The following is a 15903-nucleotide window of genomic DNA, read 5'->3' on the forward strand; positions in this document are numbered from 1 at the left end:
AGAATTGCCGAGAATTGAGCAAGACGAGCAAAATGGTGGTAAAATGAATTTGACCGTTGCATACGATGTCAGAACTCTTTTGAAGTACTTACTTTACGAGCACGCGTTTTTTATAAAAATAAGGAAAGAAAGAAAATTAATTTTTTATTCCACTATTTAGATACATCGAATCCACTCGTTTATCAAGTATAAATAAAGAAATGGGAAAAACGCGCGTTTAATTGAGCATTTATAACTATACTGTGGAGTTCAGTGGCCAGAAGTGAGCGCATTCGATTGCAAATTTCATTCGACTCCGTGGCGCAACGGTAGCGCGTCTGACTCCAGATCAGAAGGTTGCGTGTTCAAATCACGTCGGGGTCAAGAATTTTTTTCTTTACTTTTTCTTTTATATTAATTTTTGTTTTTAGTTCTTACGTATATATTTTTTTCATTGAAAGTATCGCGGGTATCGCGTATAAATTTTTCTAACATATATTTGTTAAGCAATGGTATATGTATGAAGTTGGAATGTTTTAGCCGTAAAATGGACAATAAGAATTCGTAGTTCACGACCGGCCGCCAGAGACTGTTACGGTCATCATAGTTATCCTTAACCTCGAGACGCGAAATGGTTAAAAGTGCCGTAATTTATTATTAATTATATAATAAAGCATGTATTGAAACACATTTATTACAATTTTCATTGTAAATCTTATTTTAAATTGAGAAGATACGTCATGAAAGTGTAAGTTATTCATATTCATAAAATTTTGTTTTACTCGCATAATTACAAATATTTTACCATTATTAATCTTTCAGGATAAAAGGAAATTGGAACACTCTTCTGAGTAATTACGAAGTCTTGAATATTTTGCAAGACACAAAGTCTTATAAGAAACAAGAGATGAATCAGCTTGCAACCATTACTTATCAAACTATTAAGTATTTAGAGGATATGCCATGCAAAAGGCAGAATCCAGAAAAAATTCGCGAATTTTTAAAAGCAATGGAGTTAATAAAACTAACGAAAGCTGAAAAACTTACTCTTCTCAACCTTTGCCCTACTACACCACTTGAAATACAATTGGTAGATTTTTCTATAAATTTTTTAATAGATTGGTAATTAAGTTATGAATCTTTGAACATTCCAATCAGTTGTATATTTATTTTACTATAATTTTTACATACAGATGGTAGAAGAAAGCGAGGAACGGCTATCAGAGGAAGATGTGGAAACTGTGCTTCAAATTGTAGCAAATGTATCAGGAGATGAGCAAGATGCAGAACAAGAGACCTAATCTTAGATCTTAAAAAATAACTTATTTAAATATATTTTATGTATGTACATTTTATTTTATAATAAACATGACTGGAAAGTGTGTAATTAAATTATTGTATGTGCGAAATAGTGGATAGCCTTATTATCTCTTTTGATCTCCAAGATCATCTATAGAGTCTTCATCAATCTGAAAAAAAAATGGTAAAAAGAATAAATTCACTGTTAAAACATTTTTGTATTCAAGTTTTCATTTTTCACGTTATAAAAGAACTTTTACTAACCTGTGGCCATTTTTCAGGTATCACTTCAAACAGATCATCTTTGACATCTCCCTGTATAACAATTTCGTCGTCGCCAGTTACACTGGATCCACAAGCAAACTTACTACCAAAAAATTTCGCTGCTACTTTTAAATCAATATCTATAAAAAGTACATCAATATTAATTGTTTTGCAATTTAATTTGATATTTTAAGGTATTACCAAAAGTGCTAAGACCAGTCACAACTGTAACAGATTTCTTCTTTCCTCTAGGTGCCCTGGAGATAGTTACCAATCGAGGTATATCTTCTTTTTTCTTAGTTTTCAGCATACCCTTACCACCACGTTTCTGACGTTTTTTCTCATCTTCTCCTGTGCTGACTTCAGTGGAGCCATCCTCTGTAGCTAGAATGTATAGATGTATAATCAAATCATCTGCCCAATGGTTTACAATGCTCCAGATTATTTTATTAATTACCTAATTTCATCTTTTCAAACTCAGTAGGCAAATTTCTTTCCAGCCACTGCTTGCACTTGTCATACTCTGGGTAGTATTCACAGTACTAAAAATCAATAATCAAATTTCAACAAAAGTTTATTAATGATATTAATGCTTGTTCACTGGCTAAATTATAAGTAATAGCCGAGTACAAAAAAAAAAAAAAAAAAAAAAAAAAGCTAATCTAAAATTATAACATACAAATATATATTTAATTAATTACAATGTCTTAATTTTCATGATTCATCATGCTGTATATATTAATATTGCTAACAATTTACCTCGATAGGCAGTGAGCAATTTCCACAATATTGAACCTGAATAGGATAAGTGACATTAGGATCCGGTCCTAATCGAAACTCTGACTGTTCCTCTGCAGACATCCTTGAAGCTAAGTCTAACCTTACTCGTGGTGCTCACAGCTGGATCTTTCGACGGAATTTTTGTTTTTTACTTGTACGTACGTATCGCGTTCTCCTAGAAACGCAACGTTTTCCTTCAATTTCCACGTGTTATAATAATTGCACCAACAAATATCTCGCGTGATCTAGCACCGCTAGGGTTAAGAGCCGCCAGGAATGTAGAGACCGCAGAGACCTGAAGATCGATTTCCAAAGTACGAGGTCTGTTTCTTATGACTGACTCGCTGCGCTATGGAAATGAAAGGCATTGCAGCGCCAGCGAATGTTTCGAGAGCCGGGATCGAGTGGGCCAATCGCGTGTCGTGCCGATGTAAGAATTGCGCCACGCCTGGTGTCGCCGCGGCGGACGAATTGCTGGCCTCCGCCGCAAGCCTTGTACCCCGTTCGAAACGCACGTGCGGTTCGCGGGATTCGCGCGCGCCGGAGTAGTGTGCCGCCCCGTGGAGAGGAACAGTCGGACGTCGTTGTCGCTCTCCGTTTCGGGTATAAGATTCAAAAGGGTGTGCGTGCGTGTGACCGTGAATCGCGAGGAGAAGAGCGAAAGAACGGACGGGGCTTGCGAGGTCAGCGCGAGCTAGAGAAAGGCAACCGAAGGAACGGAAAATCGCGCCGTCACGATATACCCTGTCGCCGTCCTGATCGTTCACGCTCCTCTTCGTTGTCCGAGTGGCTCAGTCGCGGAGATGGCAGTCGGCGCACAGATCGACACGTCCGAGAGGGAGACCGGCGGCGCGAAGATACCCTTGCTGAACGGCGATCAAGCACTGCACGAGGCGACTAAAGTAACCGGTAAGTGGCGATAAGTTAAATCGTTCGCGCAGCGCCGCGCGCACGGGAATATCTTCCCTTTAAGGTTAATCGGCGGATCGAAACCCGCCGCGTTCCGTTATGTAAGTAATTCCCCGACGAGGACCGCCTCGTCCTCGCGCCGTATCCTGGATGAAAAACGACGGTCCCGTGGGTCGTTTCGCTTCGTCCAGCTCGCTGAGCGCAAAGCCGGCCTCGATCGAGCGAGAAAGAGAGAGAGAAAGAACGCGCGAGGGATCGAGATAGAGCGCGAGGCGCGTTATGTAACCCCACGAATTGCACGAATCTCGGCGATAGGGTCATGTGAGCTGCGAGCAGCAGGAGGAGGGACGTCGGCGGGAGGAGATGGGCTAGCAGAAGACGCGCGCCGCGCCGCGGCGCCAATGAACGAATTTCCTCACCGACCTGTAAAAGCTCCTTCTCTCTCGATAAACGTTGAATATGTATTACTTCCCATTTTTTTTTCTCTGCCCTGTCATACTTACGGTATACCCAGACATCCCATCGTTTGTATTTGTGAACATCCTCGCTAAGCTTACTCTTGAAGGAAGGAAATTTTTCTCGACGGATTACAAAATCGCTTTGTCGCAATGCCGAGAGTCTCGGAGGAGGATAGGAGTGAGGAACATTTATCTAAAACTGTGGAGCAGCTTTAAGTGATCATTTCGGCCGATTCACGACGATATCTTCGATCAGCGATTCAGATTCATTTAAATCTCGGTATAACTTACTCTTTACTTCTCTTCTTAATTTTTTTTTTTTTTTTTCTCCTAAAAATTGGAACGAGATAGAAAGAGGGTTACATCGAGATTAAAGTTAATTTGCATTAACAGAAACGGTTCTAAGAGATGTTCCCGTGCGATCATTGCACGCACAGTGAAAAACAACCCGCTACGAACGTGCTGTAATCGCGTTTACGTAATGCATCTCTAGCTGTGCTTGACAAAAACATCGATTCTGCATAGACGCAAGATCACCGTGTGTATAAGATTTTCTCGAATTTGAATTTTAATATCAAACTAACAGCATGACGTAATCCTTTTAGGAAGTGTAATTTATGATACACAATGTACGACGCGATTATGAATGGATTAAGATCGGACACGTCAATTCAACAGTAATACAGTACGTGCGATGAATTTCTATACGTGATCTAACGGTTCGAAATATGATAATATAACATAAGATAAATCGAGTCTGATGCAACATGAGTACTCAGAATGACGTCAATCTATAATGTAATGATTAGGACGAATGTTGACATCTCAGATTAAAAATATTTCGAATGATTTGTAAGATTTGTCTTTAAGATGTATAGTAATTATATGACGTCTTGATATATGCAATCGTAATGAATTCATTTAGATATCTTTTGAATAATTTTTTAAAATTGATTTATCTTTATATTTGTTAAAAAGCATTTACTTTATTTATTAATTATTATTATTTTTTTTTTTTGGAAACTTAGTAAGCTAAAATAATATTATCTTTCATTAGAATTTTCTCTTTTTATTTATCCGATGCAAGTGGAAAAAATATTGAGACAGAGAGAATGGATAAATAACATGTACGATTCGGTATTTATAAAATTATAACAATTTCTTGCAGATAAAAAAAAGGAAATTGTTTTAAGATATAATTAATATATTCTTAATCTTTAAAACTTTAATTCGTACGAATCGTTTGATTACTCAAACATTTCATAAGTTGCATCAGAAAACTCGAACAAGAGACTTGAAAACTCTTTTTCACTGTTAGTGGAGCTCCGTGTAGCTCTTTGTCTGTTTGCATGTTTAATTAGAAGGTGGAAGAAAAGAGGGTCTCGCGTTAATGATCCGTCTCTTATGTACATGTATCGAGAGAACAATGTCCGTGCAGAATCATAAAATATCGATAGCCGGGGTTATCGGCGTCGGCTATTATATTTGTGCCGTTAAGTCCTACGTCAAACAAACATCCCTCGATGATAATCGAGTCGGGCTAACTGGCGCAATTGCAGCAAGCTGACGCTCGTACTTTCACCTTTGAGCTTGTGTGTTTAAATCGATCCTCCTCACGTGTCTCCGGCGCGCATCGTAAACTCGCATAACTCTCGTGCAGTAAACCCGTCGCTTGAATTCTATATTTAGCAGTAAATAGTATAGCCGTTTACTCCATATATCTATCTTCAAGTATATGTATTCGCGTTTGTCTTTCCAATTTCTTGACACAGATTCTGTTATTTCTATTATCCGATACAAAAATCCACGCGCGTGTGGGTGTGCGTACGAAATTAGAAATAGGAAATTAAGTTGCAAGCTGCAAGGCTCTGTGCGTGAAAATTATAGAGTTATCGAGAGACGCGATAATTTATTATTTTCTTACTAGAATCAGCTGATTGTAACGATAATGCATTATTACGATTCGGTCATAGTAATATGCGCCGATAAATTAAATTAAGTGGCGAAAAGAGAAGCACGACGATTCGCGAGTAATGGTCATCTGGTCGTAGGCGTTTTATGAATGATATTTTAAAGCCACGCGGCTTTTGCATCATCGCATGAATGAAACTGACAATGACGTTTATCAATGCGTTCCACATTAAAGATGGATGCGCGAAATATAAATATTCGTTTTCAATAATTGTTAACAGTAATGTTCTACCGCCGTCACCACATAGACATTTATCAGTCTTTATCATAAGTGAGTTGTGTTGTTTGTGTGAGAATATTTTTATTTCGTTTATGACGTTTAAATGTTCAATTTTAATAGATCTTTCGACATTAAAGTTACTAATAATATATAAATACAGATAACTATGATAACTGAGTTACAAAACGTACGCTAGAACTTACAATTTTTTTAATTTTTGTCAATTTTCTTCATTAATCTTTATCAAATTAAGCTCTTTTTCTTTATTTTTACTTATAATATTATTTTCAAGATAAAAATGTATAAATCGTATTTTTCAAGTATTTGTTAAAAATATCAAGTCTAAACTTAACATTTTTATATTATCTTATTATTAATGTGTTATTTCTAAATGTATTTATTGATAATGTTCATTGTAATTGTTGTAATACTTTCCTGCATAGACTTTTTTTGTTATTTATTACACTATTTTACGATAAAATATCTTATCTGCATCATGTTAACATACTGGTGTTATAACAAGAAGTACAACGTTCCTAGTCAGAATGATGATGGAACCGTGCATGATAACTCGGTGATAAGAGAGCAAAGTGATGATAAGGTCCAATAAAAGGAACGAAAAGGAAGAATTGTGCGTGAAATATTTTAAAATTTTTGTTATTTAATTTTAAGGATATCTGTGCATTACGTAGGACATGCAATTGTTGCACATCTTACTTAATTAAAATTAACTTGTGATTTAAATATTTATATGCATAGAAAAACACTAAAAAAAAATTAATAAGAGTCGTTTATTCAAATTAAAAAATTTGATTCGTTATTTATTGATTTTTTCTTTAAACTCACATAAATAAAATATATAAATTCAATTTTGTAAAAAAGAAAAAGAATGAAATAAGATAAAAAAACACCGTATATGAAGTAGTGCATAGTAATAAGAATTAATTTAATGAGAATTGATACAGTTAAATTATAGATATTATAAATAGAAATTTAAATAAATGAGAAAGAATTGACGAGATGGAACATTTTAACAACAAAAAATTGCATTACTATTATCGCTGCTGGATATCCAAGGTGTGTTCTCTTGACATAGATCATTGCTGGTCTTTTGAAGTCGACGCGTATTGCAAACACGTGCTCTAATATAAATAGTATAGTGCGTACTATTTACTTTGCCGCTTATTTATAAGCGCATCAGTGAATGCGAATGACGAGGGAGTGCGTCTAGAGAGTGCATTGGAAAGTGCGCCTGACAACGTGAAACTATTTGAACTATGAGATATATTTATATCTTGTAAAGTAAAATGGACTGCGTCTCTTTCAGTGTCAGGGCAAGATAATAATTGTACTCTACAATTTAATTTTTTAATTTAATTTAATTATTTTTTGTACTTATCTTATTATTTAAGATCGTTTTAAATTAAATATTTTTTAAATTGTTTCTTATGTATATACTTATAATAATTTTTTTTGTAGATGCAAGAAAAGAAACAGAAGAAAGCGGAAGTACGAGCACAGCTACGGAAAACGTTGTGGAGAAAGGAGAGGTTGAAGCGACGAAGGAAGGTGAAAAAGAAAAGAATGAAGACAATAAGAATAGTGATAAGAACGAAAAAGAAACAGATGCTGACAAGGAGAAGGATGTCTCGAATGAACAAGAAGTCGTTTTCATTCAAGACATGGGCTTCACTGTTAAGATCGTTAGCCCCGGTTCTGAACCCTTTGATATTCAGGTGTCTAGCATGGAACTTGTACAGGTAATTATTTGCTTCTGAATGATAAAAATGTCATGCACACGCTATCTGAGGGCATACTGGTTATATTATTTAATTATATTATTAACTTATTTAACAATGTATTAATTATTTATTATCAACACGTTCTTTTCTTAATTTAGCTTTCTAACTTTATTTTTAATACTAATCAATTATTTAAAAAAATAAGGAATTTATTTTTTTTTTTACAGGAAATTCATCAGTTGCTTATGGACCGTGAAGACACATGTCATCGCACATGCTTTTCACTGCAGCTGGATGGCAACACGTTGGACAACTTTGCCGAGCTAAAAAATATTGAAGGCTTGAAAGACGGCTCGATCATCAAGGTGGTGGAAGAGCCTTACACGATGCGGGAGGCGCGTATACATGTGCGACATGTACGCGATCTGCTCAAGTCCGTAGATCCTGCGGATGCTTACAATGGCGTCGAATGTAGCAGTCTGTCGTTTCTCAATGTTGTCACGAATGGCGATATTCTAGAGAAAAAGAAAACTCGAGCAGATTCGGTTGATTGTACCCCACCTGATTACATCATACCTGGTTGTAGGGACAGGCCTCTATTACCTCTCCAACCGCAGGCAAAAGAGCAAAAATGCCCACCGTGTCTCAAAGTACATAATTTTTTTTTATTTGTGTACATAATTTTTGATCATTAAATTATTTAACGATTTAATTATAAGGGATTCGGGAAAGTTTTTTTGTTTTTTAATTACAAGTTGCATATCTGATTTTTTACATTCTTTTTTCTCAGATTTTGAAAAGATCTAAACTTAAGTAAATCTTTGAAAATCTTTAGATAAAGTTGTTTAAAAAACGTTAATATTATATATATATTTTTATTTTATTAAAAGAAGAATTTTAACTTTACAAAAAAAAAGTTTTTAAATTTCTTTTGCATTTTTTCTAGGTCTTAACGACATCAGGATGGAATCCACCACCTGGATATAGAAAGCTTCATGGAGATCTGATATATTTACATGTGGTCACATTGGAGGACAAGCAATATTATTTGACCGCGTGTGCCAGAGGTTTTTTTGTTAATCAGTCAACCAAAGAAGTGTTTAATCCTAAACCAGCTACGCCTAGCCATTTATGTCACAGTTTAATCGAATTGTTGAATCAACTTAGTCCAACCTTTAAACGAGGATTTGCTTCTATGCAACGGCGCAGGACTCAGAGGCATCCCTTCGAGCGAGTAGCCACGCCTTATCAGTTATATGCCTGGAGTGCACCACAAATCGAACACACTATTGATGCAATTCGTGCAGAAGATAGTAAGTTTTGGAAAAAGTGTAAATGAAGCATCTTGTCTAATATTTTATCAAGAAAAAGATAGCTGAATTTAATTTTAATTACTTAAAAGTGCTAATAAATTATTAGCACTGTTAAAAAGTATTACAGTATATTAAGTTTATTTTTCTTTTCAGCTTTTTCTTCAAAGTTGGGATATGAAGAACATATCCCGGGACAAACACGTGATTGGAACGAAGAACTACAAACTACGAGGGAATTACCACGTAAAAATCTTCCTGAAAGATTGCTACGAGAGCGTGCTATCTTCAAAGTATGTTTTATTTTTAGACAGAAAATTATATTCTTTATGTTTTACTTGTGATAAATTATTTCTTTTATATTAATTTATAAATGACAAAGAATAATAATTTTCTACGTATTTTTTAACGTATTAAAATTAAAATTACATATTATAAAATAATAATAGTTAAAATAAAAGCCATTATTTTTAAGAACTTCAAAAATAAATTTTTTTAATAAGTTTTAATTATATTTACATTGTTTAGGTTCACAGTGACTTCGTCGCAGCTGCCACTCGTGGAGCAGTTGCAGTTATCGACGGCAATGTGATGGCGATCAATCCTGGTGAAGAGGCCAAAATGCAGATGTTTATCTGGAACAACATTTTCTTTTCGCTTGGCTTTGACGTGCGCGATCATTACAAAGAATTAGGTGGTGACGCCGCGGCCTTTGTTGCACCTCGCAACGATTTGCAAGGTGTTCGAGTATATGCGGCTGTGGACTTGCCCGGTCTGTATACTCTCGGCACCGTCGTCATCGATTATAGGTGCGTTTTTTTAATTTTTAATAAAAATAATTTTATTTTCTTTTTTTTTTTTTTTTTTTAATTAATAATTTGTTTTGTCAATTTTTAGAGGCTATCGTGTCACCGCGCAATCTATCATACCAGGTATATTGGAACGAGAGCAAGAACAATCGGTAGTCTATGGATCAATTGATTTCGGAAAGACTGTTCTCACGCATCCTAAGTATCTTGAACTGGTAAGAAAACGGTAAATGTTAAGAATACGTGTTTCACCCTCGATTTCGATAAATTTTGGCTCATTCGACGCAGTTTTGCTTAAATTTAACGAATCTGGAAGAATTGAGCGTCGGACTTGTAAACGAAAATATTCCGTGTTAAAGTTGTCACATTTACAGGCTAGAAAACCTGCCATTTTACTGGCTGCTGAAGAAAATAAAATTCATAGATACAAAATTACGTAGAAATAAAATTTTGAAGAAGATAAATATAATAAATAAATACTGTTTTATGATTTTGTTACAACAAAAGTTGGTAAAAAATTAATTAATGAAATAGATTAGCCTTCTTTAGTATTGGTTGATTTTATTTTTATAAATTTTCTTGCATTTAGTTAAATAAAGCTGGACAGCAATTAAAGATTCTTCCTCATAAAGTAATCAACGATGCAAACGAAGAAATCGAACTTTGCAGCAGTGTGGAATGCAAAGGTATCATTGGTAACGATTCGCGGCATTATGTGCTCGATCTGCTGAGAACTTTTCCACCCGATGTAAATTTTCTGAAACGTAAGTTGATATTAGTTAATTATACTGTAACGTAAAAAAGAAATTTATTAATTTAGAAAACGTTTTTCTCATTCAGTCGAAGGTGTGGAACTGAGCAAAGAAGCACGAGCTTTAGGTTTTCCAGTGGAACACAAGCACAGATTAGCCTGTTTACGACAAGAGCTCATAGACTCGTTTGTCGAAGCCAGATATGTTCAATTTATCAAGCATGCGGCTGTTCATCTCCAACAGCTTACGTCTGCTAGAAGATCTCAAAAAGAAAAAGATACGACTGCAAAGGTATGTACAAACATTATATTTTATTACTTTCGATGCAAAAGAGACAGTAAATCTACAAAATATATACAAATCAATAATTTCAGGAAGATAGAAAAGAGGAAAAAAAAGAAGATTCAACTGCGATTGTAACAGTGGATAGTAACAAAGAAGACTGTACTCAATCTTTAATAGAAGCCGATGAAGCTAAGAAAATTGTTGAGAGTATTACTGACTCGATCACAGGCGGCGAAAAACAAGAACGTATGTATCGTATTTTTTCATACATATTATTACGCTGCGACTCAATGCGCGAGACAATCGCGCGCTCATTGCGAACTTTATGTTAATAATTAAGCTTAATTCTGTTCAGTGGAGGAAAGCACAAAGGAGATAGTGCGAAGAGCAGCAGCGGCGGTAGGCAGTTTGCGAGAAGCTGAGTTCGACGTGAGATTCAACCCAGACGTCTTTTCACCTGGCGTTAAGCATCCGGATTCTAATGGTCCCGACTTAAAGAAGCAGAAACAATTGGTGAAAGATGCCGCAGACTTTTTGCTCACTGTACAATTGCCGACGTTTGTAAGTTTGTTTTAAAGATTTATGAGATAAAACCAAAAAAACTTTTACACTGTAAAACAAAAGTAAAAACACTTTTTTAAAATAAAATTAACTCCCAATTTTTCGATTGAGTTACATACATCGAGCTGTAATTTTTATCTAAAGTATTTTTTTTTTTAATTGCTATTTCAGATTCGGGAGTGTTTAGATCACACTGCAGCCGCGATGGATGGTGGTACGTTGGTTGAGGCTCTCCATGGTAAAGGCATTAACGTTCGTTATCTTGGTAAATTGGCAGCTATGTTAGCTGCAGTGCCACAGTTGCAATATCTCAATCGGATTGCTGTATCTGAGCTTATCCTTCGTTCCGCTAAACATATTTTTACATCTTATATGCAGGTACAATATTTACTTTTATAAAAATAGAACTACGGTATGTTATCGAACACACAAGAAACAATTATGAATATATTATAGGGTACAGAATTAATGAGTCTTTCTGCAGCTGTAAGTCACTTTTTGAACTGTTTGCTGTCTTCGGCACAAATTATACACCCGCAACAGAATTTAGAAGAGGTATAAGTGATTATAATACTATTTCTAATTTTATTTAATTATAAATTTATTAATTAATTTACAATCAAGTTAAAATGATGAAAGGAATTGTTATTTTATTGATGATAAATATAAAATAGTAGTTAGAAAAATCGTAAAAAATTTTAATAAATAAATGTATATGTAATTTTTTATTTTAGCTTCAGAGCAAAACTGCTAAGCGCCGTAATAAACGCAAAGGAAGGAACAATGGGCCACAGCAGTCTGAAGTAGAATGGGCGTCGTTGACGCCTAAATCGTTATGGCAGCAAATTAAGGGTGACTTAAAAGCTTATTATGACTGGGAAACACCAAGCCCAGAATCTTTAGAAGCCACGATAGAATATTTCCATCTACAAAAAATTTCATTGTTACGTGGCTTCTGCATTAAAACCGGTATTCAGATATTATTACGCGAATACAACTTTGAAAACAAGAACCGAGTGACGTTTTTTGAAGAAGATATATTGAATATTTTTCCCGTTGTTAAACATATCAATCCAAGAGTAAGTAGTTCCTATTTAAATGGTTACTATTCGAATATTTGGCACTTTAAAGAATTTCTAAATCTTTAAAAATTTAAAGTACAATTTTTTAAACATTTTGTGTGATAGTAAAAAACATTTTAACTAAATTTTTTTTAGGCTAGCGACGCATATAACTTTTACACTACTGGCCAAAACAAAATTCAACAAGGATATTTAAAAGACGGATACGAATTGATCAACGAAGCATTAAATCTTCTGAATAACGTTTATGGTGCCATGCATCCTGAAATTGCACAGTGTCTTAGAATGTTGGCAAGGTTGAATTACATAATGGGTGATCATGCGGAGGCACTTGCTACTCAGCAAAAGGCAGTTCTCATGTCGGAGAGAGTTAATGGCATCGATCATTCATACACCATCACAGAATATGTAAATTATTATTATATTAAAATTATATTTTTAATTGGTAATATAAAAAAAAATTCAGTTACGGTATAATAATATTAACGTATTATTTTTTGCTTACAGATACATCTCGCCTTATATTCCTTTGCCAATGGACAAGTGTCTGTATCATTAAGATTACTATACAGAGCACGTTATCTCGCATTATTAGTTTGTGGTGAGGATCATCCAGAAGTGGCCTTGCTCGATGTAAGTCTTATTAAATTATTCTTAGTTTAAATATTTATAATAATAATATTTCGAATAATAATATTTCTTTCTTTCAGAGCAATATCTCACTGATTCTGCACGCAGTTGGTGAATATGAGCTGTCGTTACGTTTCTTAGAACACGCATTAGCTTTGAATTTACGTTATCATGGTCCTCACTCGTTAAAGGTTGCGGTATCGTATCATTTAGTAGCACGCACGCAGTCGTGCATGGGTGACTTTCGAGCAGCGCTAAACAACGAAAAGGAGACCTATGCGATTTATAAGCAGCTACTGGGCGAGGAGCACGAAAAAACAAAAGAAAGTAGTGATTGCTTACGTCATTTAACTCAACAAGCAGTCGTGCTACAAAAGAAAATGAACGAGATTTACACGGGCAAGTCAGGCGTGAGCCTGCCACCGATTCAGGTGCAGCCGCCTAGTATGGGATCGGTGTTAGACATGCTCAACGTTATCAACGGTATTCTCTTTGTACAAATCAGTCAGCAGGACATCGATAACTTTAAGGCAGAGATTGAGAAACGGCAAAAGGAACAGTCGCCAGATAGCGGCGAAGTCATCTCTGCAATTACTGAAAAAGACACTAAGAAGGATGATAAAGAAATAAAGAAACCAATAGAGAAAAAAGTTGAGAAGATCGAGCAAAAAACAAAAGACTTAGAAGTTAATGAAAATGGCGCCTTAGAATTGGATGTGGCAACGAAGAGCTGAGTTTTCCGTTTGTTGACGGCGAACATTAGTAGTTTTTCCTTTTTTTTTAATTTTTTTTCTAAGCCCTAGTCCTCCATCGTGGAAGATGACGATTTCATGCAAGGATTGTCGCGTATGATACACACACATACTTAGTACTTGCACCGTTTTTGTTATGTTGTTTAAACTTAATCAGGATAAAACTAAAAAAAAAAAAAAAAATAATACAAGATTATCACTGTTGATAGAAATGTGCTTGTGAAGATTAAAAAAAGGATTGTATTCGTAGAGATTAAATTTGCATGCACATATTTATGTCGAATGTATATAAAAACAAGGATGCCATGTCGCTTAAGGAAAGCAATCTACTAAAGATTATATTTTCAAGAAGTTAAAGTATAAAAAAAGGTTGTTCCATTTTTCGCCAGTGCGTGAAATCAAAGAAGCAATAAAATTTCTTTACCTGCGCCCGCGCGCAATTACATTTTTTAAAAGCTCAAATTATTTATCGACATAAAATACCGATGATACAAATACGACGATGTCGGGTTGTTAATTAAGTAATGTTCAAACTTGACCAAATGCGTATTAGATTCTCTTACCTAATTACCTTTCTTTTCCTTATTATTTTAAAGGTAATTTGCACCCTTTCGATACACTCTTAATATGTTAGTGTTCATTAAAGGCTGTTATACATAAGGTTTGTTCTCAGTAGCTCAACTGGTGCAGTAAGTTAGAGTAAAAAAAGATATATTTGTTTTACTTTAATTTATTGCACTAGTGTGCATCGGTTCAGCAGTGCAGCTACCGAGAACAAATTTATAAATTTACTTAAAGGTGCATAAACAGATGAATTCGCAAAATATCGAGTATATATTAATAATTAAATAAAATATATTATCAATTAAATCAGTTGTGCAACGTAGATATGTGTACACAGGCTTTAATTTATATTAATATACAGTAGCATATGCAACTGTTTGCGAATTCGTCTTCAATGGTTCATTAATTTTTATTTTTTTAAATAGACCATATTGTGCCATTGAAGCATGTCATTATATCCTTCATCATAATTGTTAAACCAATAAGAAAGGAAGAAAAAAGAAAAAAAAAATAGAAGACAGAAAGTATTACGATATTTATCAGCTAATCGATACGACTATAATACACCTTTTTTGTTTCATTACAATTCGCGAGAAAGTGCTTCCTCTTTTGTAGATATTAGTTCAGGTTTTTCTTCTCAATTGACATGCTTGCTTAATATAAAGGTAGGGCATCTTATGCAATATCAAAAGCGATAATAATAGTATGATGTAGCAAATGGTATTGTTATCTGGTAATATTCATAATTTAGGACGCAATGGCGCAATTGTTAATCGAGTCATTGTGTATCATAGCTGATTTTAAGTTACGTGATTATACACTTAGGACCATAAGTAAATGAGCCGATTAATTGTTATCCTGCTGTTAATATTATAATTTGTTTTATCCGCTCCATGGATTTATTCGGCGCGGTCAGATTCTAAATCTGTCGCCGCAGTTTGACCAAAGAGCAATACCGCGACATCGATAGTCTGATAGTGCAGTATCGTTTTCAATTATTGAAGAAAAAAAAAAAAGGAAAAAAAAGACAAAAAAAATAGAAAAATAGAACTCATTATTCCCGTTGCATCCCTTGTGAAATTTATGCGAGATTTTAGACTTGAATAGAGAGTACCGACAAGTTTTTTTTTGTAATGATACTAAAGAAAAAAAATTTAAGTGATTGATTCAGTTTTCAATATCTGCCACAGTCTCTCTCGACAGACACATTTTCGCATTGCAATAATTATCATAATGGCAAATTACCGCATTGAACTTAGCCAAATTATACGACATATGAAGAAAAATATATATGATTATTATAATGGCGAGAAAAGGAGTCTACATAAAGTTACACAAATTTTACGCATATTATTAGATAAAAAGAATGTTACAAACTTAATTTACGTATATTATCCTGTTACTGTCTTTCTTTAACACGTTGCATGGAATAAATTGTTTTATATGTAATACGAGTCAAGAACTTTCAGAACTTTTTTGCTCCTTATTTATTGTTTAATAAAATTTTTTTACCATACAGTTACAACTACAGTAATG

At 34.5% G+C, this 15903-nt stretch overlaps 3 protein-coding genes and 1 non-coding gene across 4 annotated transcripts; 3 read left to right on the forward strand and 1 right to left on the reverse strand.

The window, feature by feature from the left end:
* The first annotated feature begins 291 nt into the window (after nt 1–291).
* Trnaw-cca (transfer RNA tryptophan (anticodon CCA)) lies at nt 292–363 on the forward strand. The gene has a single exon. It is a non-coding gene; the product is annotated as a tRNA-Trp (tRNA).
* A 165-nt stretch (nt 364–528) lies between these two features.
* Nucleotides 529–1491, forward strand: Crcp (CGRP receptor component). Its single transcript, XM_070664049.1, has 3 exons — nt 529–727; nt 802–1069; nt 1173–1491. The coding sequence occupies exons 1-3, from the start codon at nt 720–722 to the stop codon at nt 1278–1280; spliced, it is 384 nt and encodes a 127-aa protein (XP_070520150.1). The 5' UTR covers nt 529–719; the 3' UTR covers nt 1281–1491.
* Nucleotides 1128–2654, reverse strand: Denr (density-regulated protein). The gene is made up of 5 exons (XM_070664046.1): nt 2302–2654; nt 2000–2084; nt 1744–1926; nt 1543–1682; nt 1128–1448 (listed from the first exon to the last, which is right to left on the reverse strand). The coding sequence occupies exons 1-5, from the start codon at nt 2401–2403 to the stop codon at nt 1404–1406; spliced, it is 555 nt and encodes a 184-aa protein (XP_070520147.1). The 5' UTR covers nt 2404–2654; the 3' UTR covers nt 1128–1403.
* A 204-nt stretch (nt 2655–2858) lies between these two features.
* On the forward strand, nt 2859–13994 carry Clu (clustered mitochondria protein homolog). Its single transcript, XM_070663986.1, has 17 exons — nt 2859–3231; nt 7360–7640; nt 7850–8272; nt 8569–8935; nt 9089–9225; nt 9461–9741; nt 9830–9956; nt 10331–10505; nt 10582–10784; nt 10868–11024; nt 11134–11339; nt 11511–11717; nt 11796–11894; nt 12074–12418; nt 12557–12829; nt 12929–13054; nt 13132–13994. Exons 1-17 carry the CDS (start codon nt 3126–3128, stop codon nt 13783–13785), a joined length of 4167 nt encoding a protein of 1388 aa, XP_070520087.1. The 5' UTR covers nt 2859–3125; the 3' UTR covers nt 13786–13994.
* The last annotated feature ends 1909 nt before the right edge of the window (nt 13995–15903 follow it).

Source organism: Cardiocondyla obscurior, linkage group LG12, assembly GCF_019399895.1.
Source record: "Cardiocondyla obscurior isolate alpha-2009 linkage group LG12, Cobs3.1, whole genome shotgun sequence".
NCBI lineage: Eukaryota > Metazoa > Arthropoda > Insecta > Hymenoptera > Formicidae > Cardiocondyla > Cardiocondyla obscurior.

Coding starts and splice junctions, on each gene's coding strand:
- Crcp (XM_070664049.1), top strand. Junction 1,070..1,172: donor CACCACTTGAAATACAATTG/GTAGATTTTTCT, acceptor TTTTACATACAG/ATGGTAGAAGAAAGCGAGGA.
- Denr (XM_070664046.1), bottom strand. CDS start 2,403: ATGTCTGCAGAGGAACAGTCAGAGTTTCGATTAGGACCGGATCCTAAT. Junction 2,085..2,301: donor ATTGCTCACTGCCTATCGAG/GTAAATTGTTAG, acceptor ATTGATTTTTAG/TACTGTGAATACTACCCAGA. Junction 1,683..1,743: donor GACTGGTCTTAGCACTTTTG/GTAATACCTTAA, acceptor TACTTTTTATAG/ATATTGATTTAAAAGTAGCA.
- Clu (XM_070663986.1), top strand. CDS start 3,126: ATGGCAGTCGGCGCACAGATCGACACGTCCGAGAGGGAGACCGGCGGC. Junction 9,226..9,460: donor GAGAGCGTGCTATCTTCAAA/GTATGTTTTATT, acceptor TACATTGTTTAG/GTTCACAGTGACTTCGTCGC. Junction 11,340..11,510: donor CTGTACAATTGCCGACGTTT/GTAAGTTTGTTT, acceptor TTGCTATTTCAG/ATTCGGGAGTGTTTAGATCA.